The sequence below is a fragment of the Felis catus genome, chromosome A2, assembly GCF_018350175.1.
Source record: "Felis catus isolate Fca126 chromosome A2, F.catus_Fca126_mat1.0, whole genome shotgun sequence".
Classification (NCBI taxonomy): domain Eukaryota; kingdom Metazoa; phylum Chordata; class Mammalia; order Carnivora; family Felidae; genus Felis; species Felis catus.
Window position 1 is genome coordinate 116372000 of NC_058369.1, and position 23745 is coordinate 116395744.

The following is a 23745-nucleotide window of genomic DNA, read 5'->3' on the forward strand; positions in this document are numbered from 1 at the left end:
AGACCCTTGCTTCTTCTTCTTCTCCCTATTATCTCCTGATTATCTCCCGATTATCTCCCGATGACTGAAACATCTTCTGTCAGAATCAAGGGTTGGGGGCACCTGTTGATGCTATTTATAATGTTCAGGCACCCTGGGTGCAAGCAGGGTTTCTAGAAAATGGTAAAGCTGGGTCTGGAGGGGCAGAGGAGAAACGTTTAGCATATGGGGTTTGCTGGTTTAGATATTAGTGGGTCTGATAGATCAGAAGGGCAGAGGCCTGTCAAGAATCCATGTGAATGAGTTAATTCATCGTTTGAGGCTCAAAGAAAAGAGGATTGTGAACTGGAATGAGAAGGAACGGGGGGGGGGGGGGGGGGGGGGGGGGGGGGGCGGGGCGGGGATTGAACAGGATAGTGTCTGGCATGTGGTTTCCTGGAGCTTTGTTTGTGGACTCAGGTCTGAGAACTTTTTTAAGGTTCAGACCTTTCACAAGGGATATATCCCATTCTTCATCTAGTTCTTCCCCAATGTTACCTTCCCCCTTCATTAATCCCTAACCCCCTAATTGACTGAGTCAAGGAAGCCCCAACTTCTGGAGCTGGGTATAGAGTGAGGAGGAGAGTATGCTCCCTCCTTCACTGAAGTAAGGTAGAGAATTTCAAGGAATGTGGCACTTCCCTATCCAAATGGGGATTTGGGATTTAGGAACTTTAGGAGATAATCTTTGGTCTCAAAGAAGGTACCCAGAGTGTTGAGGAGGTGGTGATGGACCATCTTCCCCCCTCCCCACCCAGAGGTTTCTGGGGCATAAATTTGAACAAGAGTGAAAGAGGAAGAATATGAGAAGATTGTGGATGAACTCACAAAAGACACTTTCAGGAATTCCTTTAAAAACAGAGATATGGGGGAAAGTGAGAGACATGGCATTAGGTGGCAAGTACAAAGGAAATGTAGTTGTAAGTATTAACATGACCCCATTGATATCCACATGCTAATGAGGTCTGGAGTAGTACGGTTAGATTAAAATACTTTTTGCATACTGGTTTACGTTTAGTTCTATTGTACTCTAGTTAGCGAGGTAATCTCTCTCAATTTTAAAGTGTGTTTTTCCTCCATCTATATTCAATATGTGTTCTATAAATTGTATTCCCAGGACAGGGGTCCTTAAACTTATTTTTGTGCAGTGAACTGCTTTGTGCCATGAAATCCTTTCTTATAAAACTGTTTTTACATGTGTAACAAAAAACACAGGATTACAAAGAAAAGTTCAATATCAAAATACAGTTGTCAAATATTTGTGATATAATCAAATATACACTTCTTTATTAATGCATGAATGACCTTTACTAAAATCTAGTGGTGGGTCTAATAATCAGCACACTTTCAAAGTTTCATGAGTGTAGTGCCATTTTGAGGTTTCTGCCTCAACCTCAATATGATGTGAAACTTATTATAATTTCTATTGATGTCCAAGTCAGAGGAACTGCTAACATGGCTGTGGCCATTGCCACTTTCCTAAATGAAGGAAAAACTAAACTTTAGTTAGAGTAGTGACAACAAAGACATTTTTTCATTCAAGTTCATAGACATCCTGAATTCCATCTATGAGCACCTTATCAAGAACTCTTGCTAGGATCTCCTTTGTTCTCTGTCTCTTCAGACTGTCAGACAAAAAAAAAGGCAGCACGAGACTAAAATTTTCAGATGTATAGTTTCAGAGGAGTCTGATCTATCCCACTTTTGACTTCTCCCCTCATGCCATGGAAAATTCCAGATAAACATAATGGGCCAGAGAGGAAAGGGTGGAGCCACCTATTTTGAGGAAGTGAGAACGTTCTAGGAGATTCCAAGAGTCTCAGCACTCAGCTCTAGGCTGTCTCCAAAGCCATGGCTGCAGAGGACCCTCCTCTCCCACCCACAGGGTCAGCCTGTTACCCTCTGAACCCACTGTGTTTGGAGACAGTCTCTGATCAGTCCTGCACTAATGTGTCTTGCATGCCCACCTTCTCTTATGGACTACCCACTAGAAGAGAGGGCTTGAACTTCTTACAGGATAGTCATGGTCTAAAGGGACCCTCTGACTAAAGCCCACCCTCTGACTAAGTTGTGCTAAACAGAATTTATGTGACCAACCACTTTATATCTGTGATGTAGGTAAACTAGATACAAAGTAAAAAATGCCTGGTCTAATGAAGTTGAAAGAAGAAACCAGTGACAATCATTGTGGAAAATATCTGAAAATTAACCATAAGTCCCATGCCCCCAGATGAGTGCCAAGTTATTTAGAGGAGTTATAGTAGTTGTGTTCATTTGAATACAAGGATACTTCTATCTTCAGTGATATTTCACAGATTTAAGTAGGGGCTATACTTACAGGTGCAGGCCTGGGAAAGTCTTCTTATGTCAAGAGTGGAGGCTCTGCCTCTAAGGCAGCCTTTTGGAACATGCTGGGCCAAGAGGCAATGAAAAGCGGGTAGATAATACCATTTCAGTGGCTTGATGTCTGGGTTATTCTTGTGATCCCAGAGAAGCCACAACTATCTGAAGAGGGGCTTGCAGTTCCAATAAGAAAGACTGGACTAGTTCATACCTTTAAAGCACAAGTCACACAGGGGCAATGAGAAACATAGTTCACGACACAAGTCCTACCTTCTTATTAAACACCCCTCGGTTTTCCTTGACCAAGTGCCGGGAGGTCCTATCAGATTACCAGGAGATAGAGGAGATTAGGATGATGGCAGCATGGTGAGTTCTCCTGTCTTGGCCAGGCGTCTGCAATTCCTGATGGTAATATGGGAGAGAGCTGGTTTAAAGCAGACATTTGCAATCCTATGCAAGGGGGAAGAATGGAAGGTTGAAGCCCAATTCCTCCATTTTATAGATGGGAGACTAGGACTCAGAGAGCTGAAGTGATGAGACATTTTAGGATAAATAACACAGGATGAAAATGCAGGCTTTCTGACATCTGGTCATTGTGCTCATTCTGTTATTTAGGAAAGATTCTAAGCAAAACACAAAGTCTGTTTACACCTTGGTCTTCATTGTGCCATTGCAACAGCAGAAGGGGAAGCGGTAGCTCTTGTCTCTCAGTGATCAATGACAAAAAAAACAAAAAACAAACAAAAAAAATCTGGAATGAGTAAGACCAGATTCCAGAAAGCACAAGCCTACTAGGTACACAGTGTAAACTGGCTCACTTGAGACCCTCCCTTCCCTGCCTCCCTACCAGAGAAGTTAGAAAGCTAAAAGTTACCTTGCTAGAGTCCCTTGCAGCTAGTTGAGGCCATGTGAGACCTGGTGAGTAAGACATAAATTCAGGTTAGTTGGTTATGCTTCTTCTGTTTCTTCTTTCTTCCTGACCAGAATTTGACCTTGATGCTGAAGGTATATCAATCATCCTCAGGATGATGGAGCAGGAAGAGAAAGAGCCTCTTCCCTTGGTGGCATTTTAAGGTGCTGTATGAGCCCTGATTTGCTTAAACCAAGACTTCATTTCACATGGAGTAAATAAGTCCCTCCTTTGGGTAAGTCCTCATTCATCAGGTTTTATGGTACTTGTGCAAAACCTAATCCTAACATATCTCAATTTATGAATCAATGTCCATAGCATATGGCAAATGTATGCTAAAATAAATTTCAGTAGGGTAGTTCACCTGCTAATTGAGTTCATTGAGAAAGCTGATATGGGTTACCAAGAGGCCCAGTTAGAGTAAGAAAACTATCTAGATCTGAAAAGCTGAGTTTGTATGGAGTGGTTTTGAAGGCTCAGAATGTGACCTGTGGTTGTGTCTGAGATAACTCTCCAACATTAACTGATCAAGGCACTATGATTCAGGGATGTCATTACTATATTTGGGGCCATCTATCCTAGTTTATCTCCTAAAAATAAAATAAAATGGCCATCAAAGGGCATGGGAAAGGAAGTACCAGGGTAAAAACATGCCTGCAAACCACACTGCTCTAGGAATGTTGTCACAGTGGGGCCTGAAGGTAGCCTGTGGCCTGTTGGAAGGAAAGAAGATAAAACACAGAAGATAAAACACCTTTAGCAAAGGTGCTAAAATATATTTATAAAGCGTAAGTCTTTATACTTCCCAATTATGCAAAACCTTCCATAATTCCATGAGGGGAATTCCATAAGGGGAAAAGTTGTATTTCAACATTTGAACTTTAATGTTATTTGAAGATAAAACCAATTTTCCTTGAACTAACACTGAAACAATTAGACCCATTGGTATTTTGAAAAACACTTCTGGTGAGCTCATCAGAGTTTGGAAGCTCTGTGAAAACAGCTGTTCCATAACTTATATCAGCTTAATAGAAACAACAGAATTCTCTAGACTTATTTGGGGTCCATTCATTAACCTGCTTTGCCTTGTGGCTCAGTTTTCACTTTCCTTGGGTTCCAGTCCTATGGAGCAAACCACAAAGAGCCCAGTACTTTGGCCACAAACATGGGTTTTCAATTTGGAAAGATAGTCTCTTTCATTCTGTCCCGAGGCCAGATGGAGAGGCCACAAATTTGCTTAGCCCCAGGTACCTCTGGTCCACTCTTTACAGTAGCAACCCCTGTACATCTTCTGTAAAAGCACACCCCTCTTTGAGGAAACATACCCTCTCACACATTATTAATTGATACAGTTCTTGGGAAGACAATTTGATAAGAGCTGCCAACATTCCAAATGCATGCTTGCTTTGACCAAGAAATTCCATTTCCAGGACTTCAACAGTTAAATCTATACATATGAACAAAGACAGATGTCCAAAGTTACTTATTGCTATAGTTTTTATAATAGGAGGAGACGGGGGAGTGGGGGTGGAGAGTTCATTAACGAATGACAAAGTAAAAAAATTACTGTCTTTGAAAGGATGTCAATGTGTTTGTATGCAACCTGAGTTAGGGTGGAAATCTAACAACCATGGGGGAGCTGGTCCACAAATCAAAGCCATCCTGGCTCTTATTGACATAACTGAGCTGCAGAATTAACTTTCAGTAGAGGTGCCTTATCTTTGGCCTTCTTATTTTGTAAGATTATAAATCTTCTTCGTGGTTTTAGAAAACTGAAACTGAATTCTCTATTACTTTCAGAATGTATTACTAATACATTCTCTATTACTTTTGAACCATCCCAAGAGAGTATCCTTTGAGAAAGAAGGTTCGGAGAAATGCTCTGAGATGACATTCCTGTTGGTAAGTTGAGGGAGACCTATGGCTCTATGTACCTTCACACTATGAGACCCCAGCTTCCATTCCAATAGCTTATATCTCTGAGAATGTTGCCCTAAGTTTCCCACAGGACCATTCTCCATTATTTTAAATGGACCCATGGAAGGAGCTGGATGAGGGGAAACACTTCATGGAGGCCTGCATTTTCCATCTCTGAGACTCAGGAGACCCAATATGTAGTCGCAAGATTTCTAACTTAGCACTGTTTCTCCCATGGTCCTGCAGGTGGTCAGAGTTCTTATTTCAGGTCTTGAAACTGTTCCAGTTGCTTCATGCAGAAAAGAATTCATTAAAGGATAAACTCTTTGGGATTAAGTGATAAAACAGTACACCCTATGTTGAGTTTCCAGAAACAACTCCCCCTCAAAACCTCACCACAGAAACAGCCCATCAAGAATGCTGCTACCTTTGCCTCAGTTAGGAAGCTCCAGAATCTAGAATATTCCACCAGAGCCATCTGCTCCAGACCACACTGCTCCCACCTCTGTTTGGGTTACAAGCAGGATATTCACAGCCTATTTCTGTCCCCACATAACTTAGTTCTTTCATAACTATTTAAAACTTTTTTTATGTTTAATAATATACTTGGAGAATATAGGATATCTCAGTGTTACAACTCAATTTTGAGGCAAGCTCTCAAGTAACTGGATTGGAGCTAAATAACATCTGCATCTTAGGAGCAAGGGAGGCTAGGAAACAGATGGCCACATTTAACCCTCTGGAGTCCGGGGAGGCTGGAAGTGCAATGGATCTCTAGGCACATCCAATCCACAATATCCACATCCTCTAAAATGGAAACAATCCATCCTCACACCACAAAGGGAATGTTCTTCAAACCCAACCCTATCCATACTGAAGATAAGACCTCTCAATAAGCCTAGAAGGTAGTCACTGCTGTTGCCTCGGGAGCAGGTCTCTCTACATAGCCCTTTAAGTGTGTATATGAAAGGAAGTCAATGTCTTCCTAGAAAATCCGCTTTCAATGTGGTGAAATGTGCTTGTCATTCCCATGATCACATTTAAGGTTCTTTTGTCAGTGAAGTAAGCATTCTGCTTTGTATGGGTTCTTGTGACTAGAAGCATGGGACTGGAGCTAATAATCATAATAAATTACAAAAACAAAAGTGTGGCTGGTCAGAAAAACACAAGGCCAGTCTCAACTCAGCACTATGCTACTGTTTTGGAATTGTCAGTATGTGCCTGCACATGCAAAATGGAGGTGAGGATTACAGCTATTATCAGAATACTTTCAAATTTAAACAAAATGATATTTTCCTGCAATTATCTGGGTGTTTCAGATAAATTCTGGGGTAATTTTGTTCAAAAAAAATCTTCATAATTGACACAGTTATCTCATACGTGTACTTCTAGACATTGCTAAAAATGTACTGCAATCAAAGTAGTGCTATAGGTGAACCCTGTTTTCAGCTTCACAGAGAAGCTGGGAAAGAACATACGAGATCAAGAAATTTCTCTGCTATCCAATGTAACAAAATGCACATAAAAATAAGTTAGAATAGCTAAAAAGAAGAGAGAGAGAAAGAAAAAAAAGAAAGAAAAGAAAGAAAGAAAGAAAGAAAGAAAGAAAGAAAGAAAGAAAGAAAGAAAGAAAGAAAGTCAGAAAACAACCAAACTAAGGTTCACAGTCTCCTAATGTAAGTTTAAAAATACCATCTACAGAGAGAACATTCCAGAAATTGGTCATAGTTTATACTTGACTCCTTCACAAGCAGTACAATGAACAGAAATATGAAGACATAAAGTTCTGAAAAAGTGGATGGTCCCAATTTGGAGGGAAGTAGGGAGACCGTGTGAGGGATGGGATTTGGAAAGGAAGCCAAGAAAAGTGTCAGAAGGGTCTTTAAACAGTTTCTCTCTACCACGAGAGAACAATAGCTGTTCATACAATAGAGCTGGGACAAACTGCTAAGAACTGGCATTTTCTGTTTATTTGTTTTACTAGCTGGGAGAAACACAGAGTATAAACAGGGAAGGAACAAACGTGATGAACTCCTACTTTGCCTGTTTTCTCATGCCTTTCCACGTATATTCCAGAGAGAAGCAGGAGACAGACAGATAGGGAGGGTAGGGAGGAAATTATTGCCTAAAGCAGCTTGTCTTTAAGAGAAGAGGAGGGTTTGGGTTCACTTGGAATCTGTTGAACAATCTGAACCAGGTATAATACTATTCAGGCTATTTCTTTCATCATAGCTAAGTTTTGGTCATTTATGGTTTTTGAGAAATTATTCCATTTAATCTAAGTTGTTGAATTTATATTTGAGAGTTGTTTATAACATTCCTTATTATCCTTTTATTTAAGTTGCTTATTATCCTTTTAATGTCTGTGAGGCTTGTAATGATTTCCCCTCCTTCAATCTTGATAACAGTAAATTGTTTCTTTCCTCTTTTCTTCTTTCTTTCTCTCTCTCTCCTTCCTTCCTTCCCTCCCTCCCTCCTTCCTTCCTTCCTTCCTTCCTTCCTTCCTTCCTTCCTTCCTTCCTTCCTTCCTTCCTTCCTTCCTTCCTCTTTCTCTTACACTCTTTGCTCTACCTTTAAAATATATCTGGAATCCAACCATTTCTCACCTCTTTCCTGCCACCACCTTAGTCCTAGTGACCATGATGTCTCTACAGGATTAATCTACTAGCCTCCGGACAGGCCTCTGTACCTCCACTCATGCTGCTCATCAGGTTCTCAACAGAGTAGTGAGAGTGACTCTGTTAAAAATATAGGTCAGATCATATCACTTCTCTGCTTCAAAACCTGCAATGGCTCTCTAGTTCACTTATATAAGCACAAAAATATGTACACAGTCCTGGATGATCTCTCTTCTTCCACTCCTCTCTGACCTCACCTACTATCCTCTTCCTCTCCCACTTTGCTCCAGCCACAATGGCTTCCTTGCTCATCTTGGAAAATGCCAGGCACATACCCACCCTAGGGGCTTTACATCAGGTTTTCTTCTGCCTCTGATGCTCTGCTCAGTTTTGTTTTGTTTTGTTTTGCTTGGCTTATTCCCTCATTTTCTTCAAGTCTTTGCTCAGTGTCACCTTTTCAATGAGACCTGATCTGACCATCTGTGGTATAGTAAATACATTTGGTCTTTGTTCCCAGTTCCTGGTCTAGAGTTCCTAAAACTCTTGTAATTTTTTGAGTGATAAGGGTGCTAGGAGTATCTTTTGTTCTAATATTTGGTGGTTAACCTGGTTCCTGACAAGAGCTTCTAAGAGCCTTGGTCTGTCTAAAGTGAGAAGAGTGTCTGTTTGCTGACAGGATGGCTGGTGGCTGGGGGGGGGGGGGGCTCTAGATAGTTTCGGGATGAGGGCTGGTCACCAGAAAGTCAAGGCATGATTGGAACTTGAAACTTTCAGCCCCACTCCTCCATCCTGGAAGGAGAGGAGAGGGGCTTGAGATAAGTTAATAATCTTTTAAGGTCTAAATGGAAAGATTTCCAAGATATAGTATTAAGTAAGATTAAGGTGCTGAACAGTATGTATGTTTCTTCGGCTTACAAAAAAGGAAAAATAGAACATATATTCAGTTTTGCTTTTATTTTCATAAAAAAGTCAGAAAAGATGCATAAGAAATGAATAAAAATGGTTGCCTGGGTGAGAGGCAGGAAGTAGCATAAATGTTGACAAGAAAGGGATATGAGGAAACTTTTGGTGGTTATGTATATGTTGCCTACCTTGAATGTGGTGATGACCTCACAGAGTATAAGAATATAACCAATGGAATATTTTAAACATTTGTAGATTAGCATATCTCACTTGTATCTCAGTAAAGCTGCTAAGGATGCATATACATATAACTAAATAAATAAACTTGATTTTGAAACACAGGAGAGAAATGGTTCAGCAACTAGAAGGAGATGCTGGGGTGAGCAACTGTTCTTTTGATTTTTAGGAGTTTTGGCTTTGCTTTGTGTCTTTCATATAACAAACGCAAGCAAATTTATAAGCTGTAAGTATATCTTTACATGTAGAAGCATAGAAAACTATAGAAGCTAATGTAGCTAACACCCGAGAGAAGAGATGTAATATTCATAGCCCAAGGCCAGTGGGATAAGGATGTAAGAATATATCTCCAAATGCTGAACCCTGAGAATAAGCTCTTAGTTTTGGATACCAGTGACATTGTAAGCTAAATTAATCAAATGAACACAGTCTTCTCCCCTCAAGAATGGTGCATCTCCTTAGAAGGGATTTCTTCCAAATTCATTGACTCCTTCAAAGTTTTGACTGATGTGTTATCTGTGATACACTCTAAAAATAAGATTATCTATTGAAAAGTGGACTGAGCTTTTTCCTCTGATCAAGAAAGAGCTGTAAGTGAGAAGGTGCTTTGTTCTAACTTTACCAGACATTAAGAACCCTGAAGCCACTCTGAGAGCCCTGATATTTGTGTCTGTGTCATACGTTTGTGCAATATGGAAAGAGAAGCATTCACCTAAGTGAAAGGGAGGTGGTGTTCAAAATTTGTAACACACACACCACACTCACACACACCACAGGGCAGGGAGAGCTCAGAGCTTGCCACACATTAATTGATATTTAACTCAGTGTGGTGGAAACAGAACAAAAACAAAGTGTCAATTTAACAGAATCACTTGTCATTTTAACATTAAAACAGCCTGTAACTTAACACTTTAATTCCCTAAACATTTTATTCAGAAAGAGTCTGACTTCTAGGAGCATTCATTTAGGGAACTTTTAGGACAGAAAATCCTGATTCTGTAAGAATGGTTTCTGCGTATTTCATATTCATATTCAACAGGTTTAATGTGATGTGCAACTTAATGGTGATCTCTCTCTCTCTTCTTTTCTTAACCTGTTTGATTTCAATCAGAACCCACATTCTTAACGTTAACGTGCGTATTTGTAACTATCCAAGGGCTAACAAAGAAGAAATTCCTGTTCGTTTAATTAGCCAGTAGCTTTGGATCAGAATTTTTCGTTCCATGGTGCTTTAATGGGTCTCCAGACGGTCAAAACGCCTCTCGTTTCCAGCAAAGTGAGCAAGTGGGTTTACCGTGTCCCGTTTCTGAGGTCTTTTCGGACGCCACACTCTTTGGGTCCCGATGGAACAGGGCTCCTAGCGGTTGGGCGAGTACTTGGAGCGGGCTGATCCCCTCGAAACACAAGCTGGGGAAAGGGGCCGAAGCCACGGAAGCCCATTCTCAGACCCTGGAAGCAGGAGGGGGCCTTTTGGGAGCCACTAAACTCAGGATTTGGAGCAGGCGCCCCGGACCTGCTTTCCGCGCAGGAAGATCTGCGCCCCAAGTTGTCTCCACTCGAAAGCGCACAGGCATTGCGCCCCGCGCCACTTCCGCGCGGGTCCCGGAGATGCTCCATCAAACAGAGGATTCATGTACCCCCTACCCTGGCGGGTTGGGGTTCCAGTGGCAGGCGACAAAGACGATCTGAGCTGCTTCCATCTCTGGCAAGGTTAGACGGGGTCTGAGGGAAAGCCGGGTTTGGGCGCGGCCGGAGGGCAGGGGCTCGGAAGTCGGCTTGGTCCCGCGCCCACGCTCGCACCTCTCCAGGCCCCCCTCCCCGGGCAGGGTCTGGGGTCGGAGAGTTGGGGTGTGGGTGGCTACAGGAGCCGCCGCTGGCGCGACTGCGGCGCCAGCCCCCTCCCCCCGTCCCCCGCCACTCGGGGGCGGGAAGTGGCGGGGTGGGAGTCACCCGAACGTGATTGCCTGAGGCCCCTCCTGCCGCGGCGAGGGAGCTCCATAAAAGCCCTGTTTCGACCCGCTCTCCACACCAGGTCCGCTGGCTCTCACCCCTTGGAGAGGCGCACCCGACTGCCCGGCCCTCGTCGCCCAGCCACACCCGCCCGCCCGCCAGCCACCGTGAGTGCCACGACCCACTCGGCTTGGGGCGGGAGCTGGGGGACCGCGCCGGCTCACCCTCGGAGGAGCTCTGGGGCCACGGGAGGGTCGTGCCCGGCTCCCCAATCCCTGCGCGCCTCTCTCTCTCGGTCCTCTCCTGCCCCGACGCGCGGTGACCTCTCTTGGAGGCTAAATTCCACTTGCTCCTTCGGGTCCTTTCCGACTGCACACCCGCCCTGCTCTCGCCCCCCTCCCCTCCCCCTCCCCGGCCGCGCGGTCCCTTTGGGTTATCTTTTGGAGGATGTGAAGGGGAATGCGACCCCCAACCCCATTTCCTCGGAGGTCGACGCCTGGAAGGAGGTTTCCCCGGAGTTTGGAAGCTCCCTGCCACTTTCCCGGATCCTTGGGATCCGATCTGAGACTGCCCTGCCCAGGGAGTTCTCTCCCCTCTCTCCCAAATTGTCACCCCGAAGGAATCTTCAGCCATAACCTCCGATGTCCTGCAGCAAAGACATACCAAAAGTATTAGAGAAGAAACTTTTCTCCTCCGGCCGGGGTTTGGGGAGGAGGGTAGGAAAGTGACAATTATTCACCCCACGGGAAGGAACTTCTACTTGTGTTTGTAAACTATGTAAACTGGCTCAGGCGAGCTCTGGTCCCACGCCTCGCACCTCTCCTTGCGTGACTCTTCCGCACAGCGACTTGGACCGAATTTGCGCGGACTTTTCGCGTGGAGCAGAAGGGTGGGGCAGGGCAGATGGTGCCTTTAGCAAGCGGCGCGGTGCTCACCACCCTCCACTTCCTTCTCGAGTGGTAGCGGGGTGTGGGTGGCGAGGGACATACAGGAGGGAGGTTCGAGGGATGTATCCTTTCAAACCCCACTATTCTCCGCTTTCCCTTCTGTGCCGGCAGATGCTGGGTAGCAAGCGACTGGGGCTATCCGGAATGACCCTCGCCCTGTCCCTGCTTGTGTGCCTGGGCGCGCTGGCCGAGGCGTACCCCTCCAAGCCAGACAACCCAGGAGAGGACGCGCCGGCAGAGGACATGGCCAGATACTATTCAGCGCTGCGACACTACATCAACCTCATCACCAGGCAGAGGTGGGTAGGCTCCTCGGGACCCACTCAAGGAGCGCCCTGCCTGCAGGAGCTGAGATCCTGGGGACCTCAGAGGACAGGGACCAGTTTTTTTTTCTTGCTTGTAACCCAGGGCAGCACAGTTTCAGGCACATACTCAGTTCCCTGCATAATTACATAGGGCACTGAACACTTTCCCTCTGCAACCGTAGTTACAACATCGTGACCCCCCCCCCCCCCAGATTTAGGTTCCCTAAGCTGTGTGGCTGTCCATCTTCTCCCACTCACTCCCTGCTGTTTTTGGTTCTTAGAGCAGTTGGGGGACTGTTTGGAAACCTGGATGGGAAAGGACCCCCTAAAACAGGTCAGGGAAGTGCTGTAGGGAGAAGGGTGAGCTGAATGTGTAGGAACTACAACCACCACACCAACCAGGAAACAGCTGGGTTGCCAAAGATATTGTCAGATTTTCCAAGCTGCCCAGGGCAAATTGCATGACAGTATTTAGGAAAAGACAAATAGAGCTATTTTCTTGTCTTCTGTACAGTGGGGTTTTTTTTTTTTTCAGTCTCAGCTCTTAACTTAAAAATCCTGGTGCCAATAAATAGAGATTTAGCATGAAAACAGTTGATCTAAAATGCAGAGACTTTCCCCATTTTATAGCAGGTGAGTTTTGAGAAGGAAGTGCCTACTTAGTGCTTTGTTAAGAAGAAAACTAGTCACTCTAGGATAAACCCTGGCATTACATGGAATTTGGAAAATTGTAAACTTTATTCTGAACCCTCGGAAAGCTAAAATTAAATGCCATGCTTTCACTCTCAGCATCAAATATTAGGGGAAAAAATCACATCCAAACTATAATACAGGATTTAAAATTTGTTACCTGAATTGGTTCATCTTAATTCTAAATCATTCAATATCTTATTTCAATTCCAAGATCAAATGAACTTGATAGGCTAAAAAGGGTGAACCCGTTAAAAACACTAATGTTAACATATTTAAATTATGGTTTGTAAAGTGTTATTTTGTTTTTGTTTTTACCATACTGTTTACTGTTTACAAGTCAGAGAGTCCTTGAGAAGGATTCAAAATGGCGCAAACTTGTATTTTTTTTAAATAATTTTTTTCCTGTTTCATCAAACAGGGATATGACATCCTAAAAAGCTTTTGAAAGTCCCAGTTTACATAGAATCAGAAATACATAACATGTTGGAATTAAATAGTACTGGTTTGTGAACCTTGAAGTCTGTTCATTTTAATTAGCAAAAAGCACTAATGTTTTATATTGTAGTAGACTTCTCAGAAAGTTAATTGCTTCAAATTCTTGCTTATGCTTTCATATAGACTAGAGAAAAGAATTGTTCAAATAAAAAAGATATTAATTGTCGTTTATCTAGGAAAACCTTTGTTGGTTATTTAGTTTGTCACTTATAACATAGTAGAACTTATTTCTTCAAAGATGATTGCTATAAAGAAAGCTTTTAACATTGTATAAAGCTTTAGCATTTCAAAATGTTTCCCTAGGCATTATTTCATCCAGTCTTTACCTCAAAGCCTTGAAGTGAGTATAATTATCTACATTTTACAGGTCATGAATCTAAGAACATTTATGAAAGCTTTTCTTTTTAGGGGTGGTGAAATTCAAGCATTCCTACTGATTTTCCTTCGATATTGTCACTACCATCAGCATCGAGTGTGATCTCCAACCTCTTTGGTGAAACAAAAATAAAGGGAAAGGGGCTTGAGTTTTTTGGGAAGAGATTCAGGTTAGGTGGGAATGAGTTGATCCTGAACCAGAGTTTCTTGTCTCATCTTCATATAAATTCCCTCTTAGAAACCATCAGAGGCTTATCATCTGCACCCAATATCTCCATTCCCACCCCACAAACCCAGTCATCTGCACAATTTTGTATTTTTGAAAATTACAGCATCATTTGTGAACAGGTGTTTTCATTTGGCACAAATGGTATTCTGATATCATTCTCTTTCCTCCCATTTTCTACTTGGTCCATGTTTTTAAGCTATATGCTCCTGGTTCATTGCCTGAAAGCTGCGTCATTTATTCTAGAGCATGGATCGTCCACATTTGGCTTTTCCAGTCCCCTACATCAGTGGTTCCCAGCTGGGGCTGACTTTATGTTCTAACCATCCTACCATGCCTAGGACAGCCCCCTACAACAAAGAATTTTCTAGCCCAAAATGTTAATAGTACCAAAGTTGAGAAACCCAGCCCTAGATTAGTCTTTCTCCATCCAGGTCAGATATTGGAATCACTTAGGGAGCTTTTTAAATATGCTAGTACTGGGCTGCAGCCTTGACTAGTTAAATCAGAACCTCAGGGGTGCGTGGGACCTGAGCTTTACAGTGGTTTTACAAGCTTCCCAGGTGATATCAATGTAAAGCCAGATTTGAGACTTTTTTTTTTTCCCCAGAGACTCTATCTTTGACAGGTGAAACATTGTAGACCAGCAGGAGAATCCCGAATTAAGCAGAGAAGGAAGAATAGTGAACAATGCTGTCCTGGGTGCCACTTTATGACTGTGAATCCTGCTATTTTAGATTTAGCTTCTTTAGTAGTAAATTGTAGAAAACATTCATCAGTTCCTCTATTCACTGGAGCATGAGGAAGATAAATGAGTTAAGGTTGCTCAAGAGTTTTAAGGTTAATAAAATCAACAGATGAACAGAATAAATAGGTATATAAGCAACTCTAGAAAATCTTGAGGAAATCTTATAAGTGATGGAGGGGGCAATTTGTTTGTTTTTGCTTCCTTTAAGCCCCAGCAAAGGAACAATAATAGGCAATCTTTCCAAAAGATTTGGATTTAATTGCACTTGATAGGCAGGGTATACTTTGTTTTGCTGTTTTGCTTGTTAGCTAATCAATCCATCCAGGCTAGTTTTTCATTTGTGAGCAACTTGGATTCTGGTGTACAAGGTCTTTTCTGAGAAAGGGAAAAAGATACAACTTGGTAGACCCTGCAGCAGTGACAGAGAGAGAGAGAGAGAGATAGAGAGACCAGTGTCCTCACTCACCTGGAACAAATAGCATATACTTGCATTCACATATAGTGCTATCCACATCCTGCTCTAGGAGAAAAAAGGCCAGTAAGATTCCACAGTCTTTCAACGGACCAGTGAAATTCCTTTATATTTACAGGGCAGTTTAAATTAGAGCATGAAAGAAGGTTTTTAGCTTTTGGTACCCCAATAAGTATGGAAAATATAGGACCCATGTTTATTGCTTTCTGTAAGAATGGGTGAATTTCAACAGCAATACCTTGCATTTGTGTTTCACTAAGTTGCTTTCAAAACGTTGTGACTCACATTAGATTTCTACAAAGACTCCAATTTAAAAACGAGTTGTGATTTTTTTACGAATGAGAAAACTGAGATTCAAAGACACAGGTAGGTCAAGAACTTCTGTCTGATGATTTTTTTTTCCTAAGGCTGTTTCTGAACAATCATCTGGTTTCTTTGTTAAGATTTAAACTGCTGTATATCATCAGAACTATAGCCAATTAACTAATTATGGAAACGTTTAAAATCATACTGCAATGTATTTTTATTTCCTGTCACTTAGTTATAAAAGTTTCTATATATGTATTGTTTGTGGTAGTATAAAAAGGCAAGAATTTAAAATTTTCAATTTGTTCAAATAACCTGCTAACTTGTTATTTAAGCAAAATTATACATATTTATATATTTTTTTAAATTTACTTACTTTTGAAAGACAGAGAGAGAGCACTAGTGGGGGAAGGGCAGAAAGAGAGAGAGGGAGACACCGAATCTGAAGCAGGCTCCAGGCTCTGAGTTGTCAGCACAGAGCGGCTTGAACCCACGAACTGTGAGATCATGACCTGAGCCAAAGCTGACCCTTAACTGACTGAGCCACCCAGGTGCCCCCAAATTATATATATTTATAACTTGAAATAATATGTCTGATAGTGTCTATTTCATATAACTAGATTATATTGTTAGCAGATGATCAGCCAAGTGGGAGACTATCTTCCTTTTTTTTTCTAAATATTTTTCCTTTTTATGAATATTTCAAACTTGTTTTAAAAGACTTTTCCTTTTTTTTTTTTTTTTTTAAGGTATGGAAAACGATCTAGCCCTGAGACACTGATTTCAGACCTCTTGATGAGAGAAAGCACAGAAAACGTTCCCAGAACTAGGTATGAAAAGCCTGTGTGGGGGCATTGTTGCAGAGCTCAAGATGCACGGGGGAGGGAAATCCCAGAGGGCTGCCTGGGAGGGGAAGACATTGGAATGAGTCTTCCAGAGCAGGTAGCATTTTGGCAGAAATGGAGATGGGGAAAAGGGCAGTGAGGACCTTTCTTTTCATGGACTAATTTGCAAATCTCTAAGCTTCTGTGGGGTATTATTTTCGACCGCAGATTATTTGGTGCTCCTCTGAAAATTTTAAATATAAGTGACTTTCACCTCATAAATGACTCTATATAGAATTTCTAACTGTGTTAGAATTGAGAGAACATAGAGTGAGTCCCTATCTATACATTGAAATGACCAGCAGTCCATCTTTGGCTGGGGTAATCTTTAGTTTTCATACAGTATGTGGAGTGTCTAGAAATCCTGCAGATATCACTCATGAGTCTTATTCTAATCTTCCTCATTTTACATGAAGCCGGAGATCAGTCTTGGCTGGGTGGGGGCTAGTGTTTACTTTTTGACATATTTCAAGCTCAATATCACAGAGAAATTTCAAGGAATGAATGTTAAGGACATAATATTCTTAGGGACTTGTCTGTAACCTTGGGGTTTTCTGGGAATGTGGAGCCATCTGGGGAAGAGGAGCCCGCCAAGAGCTGGTGTCAAATATTGGACAATGAAGGCTGTTGGGAAGCAGCCTGGCCCTCCTCTGTTTTCATAATTTTTTCTGGCTCTTCTGTCTGATGCCTCCTGCCTCGATCACGTGGCACATGGTTTCATCCATTTCTGTGGGAGCTTGTCTGCCTTAAACCCAAAGCTAGACAATGTCAAGAACCAGGTTCCCCAGAAGAGGTCACTAGAACACTTGCTCAGTGAGTGTGACTGGCGTGTCCCTCTTTATTGCGGTTCTCCCCAGAGAACAAGTGGGGTGACCTGCTGAGCCACTTACTTTCCCTCCCATCGTCCTTCTGTCCTCTCGTGAAATGGCCAGTCTGGGCAAAGGTGCAGGTCTAAAGTTGTCGGGTTTGTTTTCTCTGAAGGAACTAACAATTTGGACTGGAATAAAACTCCAGTGTTCTTTTCTGGAAGTATCAACCCAGATTTAAACAGCAAATGCAAGGGAAGCAGGTGGAAAATTCATAAGGGTTGTTTTTAATACTAAACAATAGATGCCTTTAAGGTTTCATTGACCTGCGTGTGATATTTGCCATGGTAAAAAGTTTAGGGTAAACCTTATCTGCTTTGGGTAAGGAAAGGAACCATCCAAACTTAATACCCTTGCTGCTACTCTTTGTTTTGTGGCTTAAAGTCTAACGGTTGGTGCATGAAATACAGTTAATTGCACCCTGATGGAGACAGCCTCAATCCTGTGCCGTTAGGAGGAGGCAAAAGTTGACAGCTTTGAAGTTGCCTGTGAACGCTATTTTACTAAAAGGGGTTCTTTATAAAAATAGTATCTTACTACATAAAAAGCCTTGGAGGAAAACAAAAGCATATTCAGAATTGAGTAACAATAACTTTCTTGTTACCATTTTGTGTAATTCCTGTAGTTTTGATCTTCAGAAATATTGCAGAGTTCTTTGGCTCCTTTGATAAATACAGGGCCTCTTAAATACTCTGAGATTTGCTTGAGACTCCCGTGAACGTGAGTGAAAACTACTCAGCTGGGTCTCTGCATATGATGCCACTGTCTCCTGCTCTGATATTCTACCTGACCTCCTATTTAGAATGTCAACAGGAGGCTTTTCAGCAGTTTCTGATCATCTTTCAGTTCAGAACTGAATGTCTCACTTTCTGTAAGCCTCCCAGGAGGCTGGGAAGCTTCTCTTACGTGCTTTGCTTCTTATGTTTGACAGGCTGGAAGACCCTTCTATGTGGTGATGGGAAATGAAACTTGCTCTCCAGTCTTTTCCTATTTTTCAACCCATATTTCATCCTGTAAAACTAGAGTCTGCCGGTCCTCCCAATGCATGCAGCCACTGTGCTCAACTCTGCAGAGTTTCCCTTTGTTGTCCTTGTATATACGTGTGTTTAAATAAAGTACCAAGCATTCAAACGTGTATGTTCCTCAATGAAAAAAATCTGTTGTTGCAGTAGTCAGAATTATTTTAAGTTACTCGTTACATCGCAATCTCACTCAGTAGGAGGTTCAAGGTTCGCTTCACCAGTGTTAAAGCAGTGACTATGGAAGTTATAAAGATATGATGATTAATGATGATCAAGACTCAGCTGTGTGTGTGTGTGTGTGTGTGTGTGTGTGCGTGTGTGAGTGAGTGAGAGAGAGAGAGAGGGAACAAAATTATTTGGAAACATTGAGCAGAGGAATGCTAACTTAGAATAATTTGCTGAACTTTCCCCCACATACACATGAAATCATTATTAACCTGATAGCCTTAGCTATCAGCAGAAAGGATTGCTGTCTAATAGAGCTTTCTGCAAAATGTCCTCTCCTCTAATATAGTAACCACCAGCCACATGTGGTTTTTGAGCACATGCATGTAGCAAGTACAAATGGGGGACTGAGTTCTAAATTTTATTGGGTTTTAATTTCAATAGCCACATGTTTTTAGCAGCTATCATATCAGACAGCTCAGACCTATGCGTGTATTTAGGCCAATACACTAAGAATTTGAGTCATGAACAGGAATACACTGAGTAGGAATTGCTGCTTTTTCACAGAACATGGGGTATGTTAATTAATTTAGCTAAAGGTTATTAAACTTTCCCCATCCTTCATGTACCTATGCATGGGTTTAGTTTAAAATTTATGGTACCGAGTTCTTACATGTAATTTCCAAATCAAAGAAAACGAGAAAATGGGTCTCATCCTATATTTTACTTTGGACCACACGATAAAAATATTTTTATGTGTTGTTTTATTGCTTACAAAACCCCCATATACATTACATCTTAGGGAATCTTAGAGTATAAAAAATATTCTCTGTATATAAAGAATTCTGTTTCTTCAGCCATTGAAGACAGTGATACTACAGAACATAATTACCTTTAATGAAATTGTTCTGTGATTTTCCTACATTTGTCCTTATTTTTGTTTCCTTGTACTTCGAACTAAATATCCTTATCTATAGTTTCGCTGTCTGCAGTTTCCATTACGTGCGGACAACTGTGGCTGGAAGGAGATGTTCTTCCTTCTGACAAATCATCAGAAGGTCACTAGTAGCCTAACTTTACGTCACAACGCCTACGTCATTCCCCTCACTTCATCTCATCACTTAGGCGTTTGATCATCTCAAATTTCAGAAGAAGAATAAGGTGAGTACAGCATAGTAAAATATTTTGAGAGAGGCCACATTCACATAACTTTTATTACTATATATTGTTATAATTGTTCTATTTCATTATTAGTCATTGTTATTAATCTCTTCCTGTGCCTAGTTTATAAGTTAAACTTTATCATAGGTACCTCTGCATAGGAAAAAACATAGTTTATGTAGGGTTTGGTACTCTACACGGGTTCAAGCATCCACTGGGAATCCTGGAACGTATCTCCTCTTCCCTATGCCAGGAGAAGTGGGGGGATCTACCACACCAATATGTAAAGTGTTTTTTTTATCTTAAAATGTTGAATAAGTCATAATTTCTTATCACACGTCAAAAATTCTTTACCAACCTGATATATTCTTATCACACGTCAAAAGTTCTTTACTGAAGTTATTATTATGCAAAATAAGTTGACTGAAAGATTCATTTGGCAGCACAGGTAATCTGAATATTCGTCACCAATTATAGAACTCTTGGTTACATGGAGCAGAGCAAATAGGAATGACATCTATGGACCCTGGAAAGATAGCCTGGGAATTTGATTTTAAAACAAAAGTTTAAATCTCTTATCCTACCAAATCTAAATTTCCAAAAGGCTGAATATTAAATAGCCTACATTTTTACTTATCAATCAGGCCTTGATAACTCACCTCTTCACCTCATGTTACTAGAGGGAGGACTGAACCTTCATACCGTGTGAGCCCCGTGGTCCTGACTCAGTGGCTTCAGGTTCTCTGACCTTCAGATTTACTAAACTTCTGAGTTCTCACTAATGAAATGGGGATCATAGGTCTTGCTCAACTTTCTGCCTAAGTTTATACTGGGATCAAAATTCAAGTTAAGATCATGTTACAAGTAAGTGGTAGTAGGGAAATGGATAAAGATGAAGTTTTTGATGATTCTTGTGTTGGATTACAACTCCCTTGCTGTTGATTGAATGTTTGTATCCTTTCAGATTTATATGTTGAAATCCTAATCCCCAAGGTGATGGTATTTGGAGGTGGGGTGTTTGGGGGGGTTGATTAGGTCATGAGAGTGGAACTTTCATGAATGGGATTAGTGTCCTTACAAAAGGGACCCCAAAGAGCTCCCTTATCCCTTCCATCACATGAGGACACAATGAGAAGATAGTTATCTATGAACCAGGAAGCAGGCCCTCACCAGACCAAATCTGCTGGTGCCTTGATCTCAGACTTCCCATCTTCCAGAACTGTGAGAAATAAAGTTCTGTTCTTTTTAAACCATCCACCTACGGTAATTTGCTATAGCAGCCCAAATAGACTACGGTATCCCTAATAAACAAGAATTCACTTTCAGAAATACAGTAATGGTAAACACTTATAAATTGCAAAAATACATTCCAAGAGATTCCCTAGTAATATTTTTCAAACATTGTCAGCCTGCTGACCCTCCTTGGAATAGGGATAAATGTACCAGATCTCCCATCTGTCATTGCAAATAATAATAATCCTTACTAGAGTTACAGTAAGAACAAGTGACGCTTCATTAAAATGAGATGCCTGTAAGCAACAATACCATTATCAAGTAAATCTGCAAGCATTTATTAAGGTCTTTGCTGATCCAAACTCTATTCTACATTCTTAAGAAGTATAAATTCTGCATAAAGTTTTTGCAGATGCCATTGCACTTTTTTGTTCCTCACAATGCCCATGACACATTCAGACAGAAGAGGAAACTGAGGCCTAGGGAAAATAAGTGACTTTCCCCACCTCATCCAAGCAGTTCCTCTATTTGCAAACATTGCCACACCTGATAATGTTTCATGGAAGAAGTTAGTCGACACCAGGTCTTACACAACGTAGTTAAGAACATAACTCTGGTACACTTAAATCAAGAATAACAAAAATACTAAATTGTGCAAAGTAATTTAGAAAAGGAAATGAGTGTGGGCAGAATTATCTAGGCAAGGCTTAATAGAGAATACGGATGTTGAGGTGGGTGAACACAGAGGTGGGTCAGCCAGAGCTTGTGTAGGGAATGGTCAGGGATCTACCTGATAGGAACAGACGCAGAGTGGCCAGGAGTTGGGTCAGTGAAGTAGGTACAGGAATGGCCAAACTCACTCACCATTCATTTATCCACTCAACAGTTTTTGAGTATCTAGTATGTATTGTACATTGTACTAAGCACTGGGGACATAAAGATCAATAATAGTTTCTCAGGGAGTTTACCATCTAATGAAGGAGACAGGTATTTACAGTGTATTGTCGGAAGTGCAAAGATGGGAGTTTTAGAGGTTTGGGATATAGTTAGGTGCTAGAATCTTCCCACTCATCATGCTTCCCTTTGCATTTTCCAGACAAAGGAGCTGTAGATAGAATAAACTGCCAAAATGGGACCAGAGTATCAGATGAGCAAGTATCCAATGACACCCAATGCAGGGCTGCCCTAAGCTGAATCAGGACACTTGACTAAGGCCTGAACTTTTAAAGTACCCCTGTCCCTCATACCAAATCTCATGCATCCTGGTGGAGCGTGACAGGAACAGTGAGGTCTGTGGGGCAGACCTTCACATCCACAGTGCCCTGTGGTCTAATGAATCAACCAGAATAAGAGCAGCCCCCTCCCCAACCACCACCACTAAGCAAAAGGAGGTAGGAATGAGAACAGAGGAAGGGACTCTTCACAGCTATTATTCCCCATTTCAGGGGCAGAGATATCTCCTCTCTCTCTAACAAGAAGTGGGCACAAGGTGTTACAGGAGCCACGAAGGGGCTCCCACCCAAGGCTGTGGAGAGTGGAGGAGGCAGGTCAAACTTCCTGGAGCTACTGATGTTGAGCTGAGGTTTGAAGCAGGAGTACCAACTGCCAGAGGAAGAATGTGAGATAGGAGCAGAGGACATGCAGGTATGAGAAAACAGTGTATATTTTGAGTGCTTTTTAATTATTTTTGATATCTATGCTTTGAATTTGCCCACATGGTAGACCTGGATCACTGGTTACTGTTCTGAAGGGAAGATCGTATTTGGGATGAAAACAAGTCTCATGCCCAGCTCTCTTCTCCCCAGTGTTCCTCCATTTCTCCCCACCTGAAATCCCACCTGCTTTTCCATAGATTGGTTCCAGGGGCAGAGTGCTGTCTCCCATAATCTTCATTCCACCAATCAGGACTAGACTTCTCAGCCTGAGATGCCTTCACTATGATCTTATGGGCAAACTTACAGGTTCAGAGAATAAACATTGTAGGGTTGGTCCTACTCCCCAATTCAGAAACAAAAGGGCTCACTATTTCTTTTGCAATATTTTAGCTTTCTTAGTATCTTCTAGCCTTTTTCCGCATTTAGATATGGGTCAAGACAGAAGAGCAGATATAAAGAGAAGGAAAAATCAGCCCTGATTTGGGAGTTGCACATCATGGCACAGTGCTTTCTGCTAAGTAAAGATGCCTGATGCATGGTCCAGAGCTAGGTCCACAAGCAGACTCTATGGTCCTGCTGATGACAGACAAATTCATTGTCTCCCTCTTTCTTTCCAATATACATGCATTATGCTTATATGGTTACTTATTACTATGTGGGCAACAGAAAATATTTTTTTTACTCCATGCAGAATATGGGAGTCAGTTACAATGCTCAGAATTAAACAAATACATTTTCTGTTTGCCATAAAGTAAAACCGCCTTTTTAACGAGATAGTTTTGTGGAATATTCTTTTATTGTGGTTCATGGGTAGAAGGATTATGATATTGTCACAACTAAATGATTGCCTTTTCTTCCACCTATTAGAAAAATTAGCACAGTGTGAAATCACACAGAATCTTTTTTTTAAATCAGAGTGGAATAACATAATTAATCGTATGTGTCATCTCGGTTCATTTTTTTAGTGTGCTAAGTATCAATTTCAGCTTGTTCTAATGCTGCAGAATTGAAACACTTTGCAATTCTTGGAATGGGGTGATGATGTGTTACGGTACTTGTCTTATTGCTGGACACATGGTAGGTGCTCAGTGAGAGCCCGCTCTGTCTGCAGTTGATTGTGGCACCTGGGAGTGATCCCAGAGGAAGCACAACAAATGCAATGTTTGGTGGGCAACCTCAAAGGATTCCTTGTGATTCTTTCAGGAGGTACAGGTACCATTTATAGTAGGGCCTTGACAAAAGAACAGGAACTTATTTAAACATAGCTTTTCATTGCTCTTAGGGTTATTGGTTGAA

The 23745-nt window shown here is 41.7% G+C and overlaps 1 protein-coding gene and 2 long non-coding RNA genes across 3 annotated transcripts in view; all 3 read left to right on the forward strand.

Moving 5' to 3' along the window:
* LOC123383903 overlaps positions 1-8411 on the forward strand; it is a 185826-nt gene extending 177415 nt beyond the window's left edge. The window contains exon 4 of the long non-coding RNA XR_006594276.1: positions 3346-8411. This is a non-coding gene — a long non-coding RNA (uncharacterized LOC123383903). The remainder of the gene's footprint in view (positions 1-3345) is intronic.
* Positions 8412-10519: 2108 nt separating this feature from the next.
* Positions 10520-18348, forward strand: NPY (neuropeptide Y). The gene is made up of 5 exons (XM_019825605.3): positions 10520-10656; positions 10979-11063; positions 11955-12142; positions 16213-16293; positions 18145-18348. The coding sequence occupies exons 3-5, from the start codon at positions 11955-11957 to the stop codon at positions 18167-18169; spliced, it is 294 nt and encodes a 97-aa protein (XP_019681164.1). The 5' UTR covers positions 10520-10656; positions 10979-11063; the 3' UTR covers positions 18170-18348.
* A 1049-nt stretch (positions 18349-19397) lies between these two features.
* LOC123383904 overlaps positions 19398-23745 on the forward strand; it is a 76643-nt gene continuing 72295 nt past the window's right edge. Inside the window, exons 1-2 of the long non-coding RNA XR_006594278.1 lie at positions 19398-19561; positions 22240-22438. This is a non-coding gene — a long non-coding RNA (uncharacterized LOC123383904). The remainder of the gene's footprint in view (positions 19562-22239; positions 22439-23745) is intronic.

Excerpts from the sequence above, each read along its gene's own strand:
- NPY (XM_019825605.3), top strand. The coding sequence starts at position 11,955 with ATGCTGGGTAGCAAGCGACTGGGGCTATCCGGAATGACCCTCGCCCTG. Across the intron at positions 12,143-16,212 it reads AACCTCATCACCAGGCAGAG|GTATGGAAAACGATCTAGCC; the intron begins GTGGGTAGGCTC and ends TTTTTTTTTAAG. Across the intron at positions 16,294-18,144 it reads GAAAACGTTCCCAGAACTAG|GCTGGAAGACCCTTCTATGT; the intron begins GTATGAAAAGCC and ends TATGTTTGACAG.